At 45.7% G+C, this 9,686-nt stretch overlaps 1 protein-coding gene across 1 annotated transcript; it reads left to right on the top strand.

The window, feature by feature from the left end:
* The first annotated feature begins 292 nt into the window (after positions 1-292).
* Positions 293-4,627, top strand: CBLN4 (cerebellin 4 precursor). Its single transcript, XM_041417853.1, has 3 exons — positions 293-559; positions 1,850-1,966; positions 4,404-4,627. Exons 1-3 carry the CDS (start codon positions 293-295, stop codon positions 4,599-4,601), a joined length of 582 nt encoding a protein of 193 aa, XP_041273787.1. The 3' UTR covers positions 4,602-4,627.
* Positions 4,628-9,686: the final 5,059 nt, after the last annotated feature.

Raw genomic sequence — 9,686 nt, 5'->3', positions numbered from 1 at the left:
TTCACCTGAGGGCTTTTCTTCACCCCACCTCCCTTTCGCACGCTCTTTTTTTTTTTTTTTTGATGTGGAGCGAGGGGAGAAAAGGGCGTTCTGGACAGAGCGCGTTTCTCCGGGCGGCTTTTGGCGGCGTGGTTTAAAGAGCTCGCCAGAGGAGCCGGGGAGAGAAAAAAAAAAAAAAAAAAAAAAAAAAAAAAAAAAAAAAGAAAAAAAAGAAGAAGAAGGCATAAAGCGGTGGCAGCGGGAGGAGCAGAGCAGAGAGGAGCGGTGGCCGGAGCGGGGCGCGGTGCGGACCATGGGCTGGCGGCTGCTGCTGCTGGCCCTGGCGCTGGGCGGCCGCGTGGCCACGGCGCAGAACGACACGGAGCCCATCGTGCTGGAGGGCAAGTGCCTGGTGGTGTGCGACTCCAACCCGGCCCCCGACTCCAAGGGCTCGTCCTCCTCGCCGCTGGGCATCTCCGTGCGGGCGGCCAACTCCAAGGTGGCTTTCTCGGCCGTGCGGAGCACCAACCACGAGCCCTCCGAGATGAGCAACAAGACGCGCATCATCTACTTCGACCAGGTGAGCGCCGCGCCCCAGGCACCGCGGGCTGGGCGAGCATCCCCCGCAGCAACAGGTGCCCGCATCCCGCATCCCGCATCCCGCATCCCGCATCCCGCATCCCGGCCGGGAGCTGGGAATCCGCCCCCGGGAGAGGGGCAGGGCAGGGCGAGCTAAGCCTGGGGCTGCACAGGTTCCCCGTTTGCCCCCCGGGTGCGGAACCCGGCCCCTCCGCGGCTGCGGCCCCGGGAGACGCGCGGGCGGAGCGCGGGAGGTGCCGCGGGTGGCATCAGCGCGGTGACATCGCCCCGAGGGGTTTGGGGCGATCTCAGTGTTGGGTTTACATGGTTTGTGAAGCTTTTGAGGGGGGAAGAAGAGAGAATTGTAAGGGAAAGCCCTGTAACTTTCGCGGCACATTTGGCGGTCCAGCTCCGCTCAGCCCAGCTCCGGTGTTAGCGGGCAGATATCAACACGCGTTTCAATCCCAGCTCCCGAAGTCATTGAGACTGATGTCTCTTCTTGTCCCCACACCCTGCTGTGCTGAGCAGTCGGTTGTGGCGGCAGCTGGAGCCAGGTGTGCCCCACAGCTTAGTGCTGGCACCGAAAATCACCCCAAAACTCCATGGACAGTCCTGGAGGCTTCCGAGGGCTCTGCCTGCCACAAAGGAGCCTGGAAATGTCAATTAAAAATGAAGCATAATTAGGTGGTAAGAGCAAAATGCAGTCATTACAGAGGATATGTAGCATATGGGTGATGCACTCATCTGGTACATTCCCCTCTGTCACTTCTCTCTGTTTAATTAAACCCTAATTATTATTAGTGCTGGTGCAAACAGCTGATTCTCGCGGCCAGGTGCTCCAGTAACTCAGCCTGGCTGAGAGCTGCGTTTGCCTCCTGCTGTTCCTGCAGTCCTTGCTCACACCTGGCTCCTTGGGAAGGCAGCGTTGGCTTGGCCACTGCTCTTCAGCCAAAATCCACGTGCCACTCCCAGAACTGATGGTTTTATGTCATTTTGGAGAATGATGAACAAAAATGCCTCTTTAAAAACATGTGTGGAAGAAAGGACTTGAGGGTATGGTGTAGTAGCAAAGTAAGAAATAATTCCTATCTTAGCTTATCTGTTGTCCTATAAATAAAACTAAATAGCAATTTAATGAGTTATTCCAAAGTAATAGAGAGAAAATGAATAAACCAGCTTAGATATAGATTAAATTTTCCATGGGCAAATGGTTTCTAAAGTAAATAATCTGTATTTTTCTTTAGCACTCACTACCTGTACTAATCCCCGTGCTGTATTTTTCTGTTTGTAGATCCTTGTAAATGTGGGCAATTTTTTCACGTTGGAGTCTGTCTTTGTATCACCACGGAAAGGAATTTACAGTTTCAATTTTCACGTAATTAAAGTCTACCAGAGTCAAACAATTCAGGTATGTTGATGAGTATGATTATAAAATCTTTATTTAAATGGTTTATTTAGGATAGACTATTGACTGAGCACGGGAGCATTTAATATGATTTTAAGGAAAAATAGCTTCGTTTACAGCAACCTGTGGTGTTGACTACCTAGCAGTAGAGCCCATTAATTTAAAATGAACAGAAATAAGGCAGGATCCTCACCTCAGATAAATCACCACAACTTCACTTCCATGCCATGAATATCTGAGGTGACATAAAGCATTCCATAGAATGAATGATCCAAGAGTAAAAGAGAGCTCAGAATTTCCCTGACATGCTGTTGAAGAGTCGTGTTTGCTCCAGGTTAAACTCACAGTGTGGAGCACTGGGTACCAGATTTGAGTGGTTTTAGAACAATTTGTGCCCTGGCATCTGGTGCCAGGTACCTGGTTATGCCCTCAGTGTGCTGAGGACCAAGGTTGGTTATATCCTTGTAGCAATGTCTTCTAGGGAACCTTTACAGCAATTTAAACTCCTTTTTTTCATCATGTAATGTATAAAAAGTGTGTGATGTATTAGAGAAAAGGGGTAATTCTGCACTCCCTTCTGTAGCTTAATAGCTACAGAGCTGCCTGATTAAACACAAGAGGGAAAAGCCTTTAAATTCCTGAACATCCCCTTGCTGAGCCAACAGCAAATTCCTAAAGTAATTCCTTCATCTCCCTGCCAGGTCACGCAGCTGCTGTGACACCTCCTGGCTTCCCTGGAGGAACCTCTGTGGCTCCCCTGGTTTCCAGCCAGGAGAGCTCCAGGTCCACTGAAAGTCTGAGCTCTTCCTGCTCTCTGCTCTCCTGGGTGGGTTTGAGGCGTGCCAGGCTGAGCTGAGCTGGATTTCTGCAGGAGCAGTGCTCAGGGATCTCTCTGTGCCTCTCTGGGCTGCTGGTGGAGCTCCTGGCAGAGCTGGTGAAACCACGACCCCATCTCTGGGGAAATCCCCCTTCAGTGCACACTGGAAAATCCTAATTCCAATCAGGTCAATGACGAAGCCTTAAATGAAACACTGACCTCACAAAGATCTCTACAATGAGCTTTTAATCTGTTTAATGTGCTCAAAAAGTGTTCTTTTCACTCTCGGGCATGCTGAAGGTTGAATAACTATGTCAGCCCCTCCAGTGGATTTAAAACGCCCATTGCCAAGAAAGATGCCAAGCCTTGGCTTCTGGAAGTCCAGCTCAGGCTCTGGAATTTCACAAACCAGGAGCTCAAGCCTGGGAGTCTGGGGCTCGTGGCAGGGAATGTTCCAGCCTGTGGGTCATGGCCTGAAATCTTTCATGGATAAGAGGTTCTGAAGTGATGGATGGTTTTTAGAGCAGTGAGTGTGAGACCATCCCCTGCAAACCTGTCATGTGCCTTCTGTGATTAAACTCCTGTCAGATTATTCCAGTGGAACCTGATGGAACAGAAAGAGTGAGAAACCCAAGCCAGGCAATGAGTAAAGCCCTGGTGCCCTTTTCCTGTGGGGTAAACGGGGAGGAGAACCAGAAACCATTGCAGTGGATCAAACTGGTGTGAGCCTCAGCCACAGCCAGCCCCACTAAATCACCTGCAGGCTCCCCACACAAGTGATGCTGCTCTGCCCCCACAACATCTGTTAGAGCCATTAAATACCATTAAACTGCAGTTGTTTCCCTGGAGACACCTGATTAAGTGGTTTTCCCAGACAGGTGAATCCCAAATAAATACCAGCCTCTGCTGCCCTGACTTTCTGCTGAGCACTAATTTATTCTGTGGTGACTCCCATTAAAATTAATGGGACCATATGCACGGCCAGCACAGTGCATGTGGGTAAGCATCCCATAATTCACCCCCTGTGACTGCAGTAGAGCTGCTTGGAAAGGAAAAGCAGCAAAGCTGAGAGCTTGTCATGGGGGAAATGAAAAAATGCCTGGATCTGCCCATTCCCCCAGGCCCTGCCCATACCCCCAGGCCCTGCCCATCTTTATTTAAAGATGCTGCTTTCTGAGCAGAGGCAGTGCTGGCTTCAGAAGTGTTTTATGGAAAAAATGGAGACAGTTTATAAAGCTAAAAATCTGTTCTAAACTCCAGAGCTAAGTATTGAGAGGGACACACATTTTGTTCCCAGTGAAGTGTGAGCTCCCAGCCCACTGTGGTGTTTCTGACACCTCATGTAACATCTCTGGGTGCCCAAATTTCTTTAAAATGTACATTTCTTTTTCCTGTGTGACTAAACAACCTTGAGACAGGCAAAGTTGTACCAACTGAAGTGATGCCTCACTCATCTGCAGGCCCAACTCATGAACATCCACGTGCTTGTGCCAAATAAATGTCATTATTACTTTAAAACAACCCAAAAACACCAAAGATTGGGCCCTTGCACTGTGGTTAATATTCAGGGGTAGTTCTTGATGGTTTGCAGTTAATTAGAGCTTCTCAGGGGCTCTCTTGCAGGTGAATTTGATGCTGAATGGGAAGCCAGTGATCTCTGCTTTCGCTGGGGACAAGGACGTCACCCGTGAAGCCGCCACCAACGGGGTCCTGCTGTACCTGGACAAGGAGGACAAGGTTTACCTGAAGCTGGAGAAAGGAAATCTGGTTGGTGGGTGGCAGTACTCCACATTCTCTGGCTTCCTGGTCTTCCCCCTGTAAAGTCAATTTTCCCGTGGCGTTCATCCAGGTGTGGACTCATCCTTGCCCCTGCTCCGTGAAGATCGTTTTGCCATCATGGAGTGCTGGTTCCTAATTTCTTTCTCATGGGTGGTTTTGGATTCTCTCCATGGATTCTGGCCCCATCTGAACTACTCAGAAGTTCCACAGAATTTTGTGTGTCCGATATCTTTGGCCTGAGACTAAAGCAGACAATAAATATCGACGCTTAAGGTTTCAGCCTAAAGCTGCCTGCAAGATTTATGCCAACTTCACTTCCTGGATTTGGGGAAGAAGTGGATTTCCTTTAACTGTGAAAAGACTGGCACTGAGTCTTTCATGTAGGAGAGTTTGCGTTCAGACTCCAAGCAAGAGTTAGCGTGTTGCTGCCAAAGAGCTGTGTGTTGATATATTGAAATATTGGTCATGTTTCTGTCCTGGGCCTGCACTGCCACCATCCATCCCACTGTCTTAGAGAGGTCATTCACATCCTGAGTGGCTGGCTTGAGCTCTCCTCTGCGTGTTGTGTGTTGGATGGTTCTCCCAAATATTTCAGCTCAGTCCCAGCCAAGTCCAGCCTCCATGAACTGAGGGGTCATGGATGTGTTCTGGTTGGGTATGGAAAGGGTTCCTCTTTTCCACGTGCTGATTCCTAACAGGAAAAGCAGATTCCAACCATACAGGGTTAAAGGTGGGCATGCAGGTGCAGCTTTGCTAAACAGCTGTGCCCTGCAGGACACCTCACACTCGTTCTTCAATTTAATTAACTTGATTGATAATTACTGCTTCATTCAGCTCCTGAGGGATTCCTTCCTTAGACACAACCACTTTGTCAGCTGGAGATGAGATCCCCCTTGTTTGTATTTCTGTGTATTTTCCAACCCTTCTGTTGTGTTAAAGGTCTTTTCTGGTTTTGCCTTAACTCCACAGGTGTATAAAATTTTAGATTATTTGTTTAACAAATATGAAAGGCAAATAACTGGTACCTAACTTGGTACAAAAGCTTCCCAGCTTTTTGTACAGGTCATGTGAATTCATAAACTTATTTATTATCTCATTGTTCCATAATAAAGATTAACATATATTAGCTGAATTTTTGACCTTTGGATTTTGGGAATTGCTTCATACTATTTTTTTATTGGATATAATTATTATATGCAAAATGGAAGCTTTTGGGATTCACAGAAAATATCCCAGGAGGCAGAAAAGATGCCATGAGTTAGTTAGCAATCAGAGTGATCTAGAAATAACCTATGCATTTAATTTAAAAATAGAATTTAGGCAGAAATCCTGGCCTCACTGAAGTTGGTGTTAAGAATCACATTGATTCCAAAGGATTTTGGATGAAACCTCTGCTTTAGGTTCTGCCATCAGCATCAAACTCCAGTGCCATCAGCTTGATATATTCAATACTCAACATTTAATACTCAATAAAATTATTTTCACATGAGCTGCTAACAAAACCTTCATCCCCCGTGCCCCAAATACACTGAATTGTTGGATCTTTGTGCCTTGCATATCATGAAGGATGTGGTTCTGAATGAAAAACTTCTGTGCACTTGAAAATGCGTGTGGGTGGAAGCATCTGCAGCAACCTGGGATCTTCCCTGGAAGCCACTTTGGGCTGGGATTTGCTGCTTTTGGGATCTGTCTCCAATTCCTTCCCTTGCTGGCCGAGTGCAGTGTGTCCTGTTGGCATTCCACTGATTGGAAATCTGATCCGAGGCTGCTTGCTGCTCCTCCTGAGGATATCAGGGGATTGGTGGCACAGCTTTGTGCCCAAATTCCTGATTTCTTCACCCACCACACAGGAGATTTTGGGCAGTTTCAGGAGGGTTGTGGATACTTTGCACTCATGTAAGTCAGCTAGGAGGTGATTTTTTTACACAGTTTTGTTTCTGTACTGAGCACTGCAGCTGGGGAGGAAGTGGAAGGACCTGGCAAGAAGGTGAATTATTCACATTGCTGAAAAATCTTAAAAAGTTGTGATGGCCGATCAAAATGTGTTACTGCTGTACCCCCAAATGTGTGTATATAAATATATGTATATCTAAGCCACCTGGAACTGCAGGTCATAGTGTGCATGATGTTATAAAGAGGTCACTTGTCCTAAGAGTTTATTTCAGATGGGAGCATTGGTATTTTGTATAAAATTGGTCAAATCTGCCATCTCCCCCTGCCCATGGATATATCTGTAATGTAAAAGAAATGTTGCTACTGAGACAGAAGAAAAATGGCATTAAAGGTGTCAGTATAATTTCTGAATGAAGTATTTAACTTCTTTAATTTGTGAACACATGAGCTTTAAAGGCTGCTTCAGCACCCAGCAATAATCCTGAGCTATCTCAATATTGCTTTAATTGCCCCTCAGCAAAACATTTCTGATTTCTTCAGAGTCATTAATGCTTATTTAAACTTGAGCTGGAGAGACTGAGGAGTTATTCACTGAAGGGATACATTTTGATGGAAAAGCTTCTAAAACCAGAATTGCCAATTAATTATTTTGCTGGGGGAAGGGGAGGTTTAAGTGGAGCTGCTGTGATCACTCAGAGGTGGCCTCTGGGGCCAGGCAGGTCACACTTAAACATTTAAATAAGAACAAACTGCAGGGTTTAGACCCAACTTGAGCTACCAGGTCTGCCCTAATTTTTATTGTGCTGTCCCAGCTCAGCTGTGCAGCTGCTCCCAGAAGAGAGAGGATCAGCCAGGCTGGAAAATAAAATTCCTTTTCCTTCTGCCTTCCATGTCCTGCCACAGCATTTTCCTGCTGAGGAGCACCAGCCCAGGAGACACTTCACTTTTTAAGGGTGTTTATGTTTGGTTGGTTTCAAAGAACCCCAGCCCTGCACTGGGCTGCTCTGTAAGGTTAGAGCTGACTTTCTGATCCTCTGCACTTCCAGCAGCCTCACTGATTTTGGGGAGGGCACAATCCTCCCCTGCTGCACAAGGTGAGGATCCACACCCACATCCTGCACTTGCTTTGCAGGAACTTTGTACATCACAAAGGCTGATTGTGCCAGAAAGCTTTATAGATTTCTTTAGAAATCTAAAAGAATCTAGAATCTAAAGAAAACTTTATAGCCACACGTAGTAAGGACAAAAGAAAGAAGTTACTTTCTGAGAATAAAATATTTATTTTATTCTCAGTGATTTCTTTATGAACAAGAGCAGGATTGTTACTTTTTTTTAATCTGGTTTATTTTTTTTTTTTATTTTGTTTTTTTTTTTTTTTTTTTTTTTTTTTTTTTTTTTTTTTTTTTTTGGTGAAACTAAGGGGAAAACCCCTCTCTTTTTTCCTTTCTTTCACTCCTCAGTGATGTAGATGCTGTTGATAGAGCTCACCTCTGTTCACCCAGTGTAGAAATCTGCTCTGTCTGTTGGATCCTCTGTGCTGTGAGCAATTTGGGCTGCACAAGCCAAAAAACTGCAGAGCCCAGAAAAATTCTGCTCAAAAGAACTTGGTGGCAAAAGTATTTTTGAAAAGGCACCGAGGTAGCTTTGAACTTTTCACAAGCTCTTTTGCCACTAAATAAAAAGGGAAAACCATCTTTGAACCATAGAGAAGGAAAATATATTCCCTTTTTTTAACAAGGCTTTATGTGTGGTTTATGTTACATCATTTTCTAGCAGTGTCTGAACATTTTATTAATTCAATCACTTTGGCCTTTCTATTGCTCAGCAAGTGTTGCAACCAACTGAGAAAATGGGGAGGGTTTGGGAAATGATTCCCAGGTGCCAGCACATCCAGTCCTGGTCCTGTTCAGTTTGCTGGATCAGTTCTCTTTCTGAGACAGGACATTTTTAAAATACAAAGGATGGTTCTGGAGTAAATGGAATTCTGCTCTGTTTTCCCTTTCCACATTTTATCTACATACGATTCCTAGAAAGACAAATGCAGTGGAAGAGTGTGAGATGCCTGAAGAATTTCCCAATTAGCTGCCAACTCTTTGTTTTAGCCCCCAGAGGAACACACCTGCACACAGAATATTTTTACAAGCAGGTTTTAGAACAGGGAAATAAATGCAAGGAGCTCTATGTCATAATCACACCAAGGAGCTGGGCCATTAATATGAAATACAGGCTGAAGGAAACAGAGAAATGCTCCCTTCCTTGATGTTCTCCTCCTTTTGTAGGGGGTTCTGAGCTGGGAACATATTTTACCTCAGACATTCATGGTGCTCTTTACATTGTAAGAGCTCTATGAAATATTCAGACTCTTTGTTTCCCACAGATAACATCACCCAGATCACACAATGGGAATACATGAAGACACCCAGGGACAGAATTTATTGGCTGGCATATGCCACAACAACTTTTTTTTTTCGTGCTCTTGCTGTCCAGACAGAAAAGGCTCCTTTGAGAAAAGAAAATTGTCTTAGGCCTTCAGCTGAGGTTATTTATTTGTTGCTGGGTGGGAATAAGGAGGGGAATAAAGCCCTTTCCTTCCCTAGGGGGAATTCATGTGAAGAATGATGATCAGATCAGTGCCTGGGATAAAACTGGTGATGGGGACAGTGGGAGGTGGCTGGGGGAGTCTGTCTGGTGTGAGCTGAGGTGTTTGATGGAGTTGTGATCGCTGTTTTCATCCTCACTCTTGGAGGGAAGGGAAATTGGCATCATTTTCAACAGGTTCTTCTCCTTCCTCTCTTCCCCCCATTTTCCTTCTGCCTCGTGCTTCTTCTTTACTGCAGAGGAACAAAGTGATCTGCAATGATCTAAGAAAGGCTCATTTCTGGAGAGGGATGGCAGACGTGGATATTTTGGCTTTTGGCTTTATTTTTGGTATCTGATGTGGGGGAAATACCCAAGAGGGGGGTGAGAGGGACAAAATCATTCAACCTGAAGACATTCTTCTCCTATTATCCACTTCACTGAATTCCCTAAATCTTTTTGTTTATACATTTTCTGCAGTGCATGACCCTGACCCATCCTGTGGTAACTGATGCCTTTTGGTCCTGCGGGAGGAAAAAAAAGATGCCCAGGTGCAGGAGGTGGGCAAATAAAGCAGCTTTTGCCCTGGATTCCCTCGGGGGTGGATTTATTCCCTCAGCCCAGCTTGGTCCAAAGGCAGGGATGAGCTGAGAGCAG

The sequence above is a fragment of the Onychostruthus taczanowskii genome, unplaced genomic scaffold (assembly GCF_017590055.1).
Source record: "Onychostruthus taczanowskii isolate IOZ18803 unplaced genomic scaffold, ASM1759005v1 scaffold57, whole genome shotgun sequence".
NCBI classification, from domain to species: domain Eukaryota; kingdom Metazoa; phylum Chordata; class Aves; order Passeriformes; family Passeridae; genus Onychostruthus; species Onychostruthus taczanowskii.
Note: the sequence above shows the minus strand (reverse complement) of the source record. Positions and strands in the feature narration are given on the sequence as shown.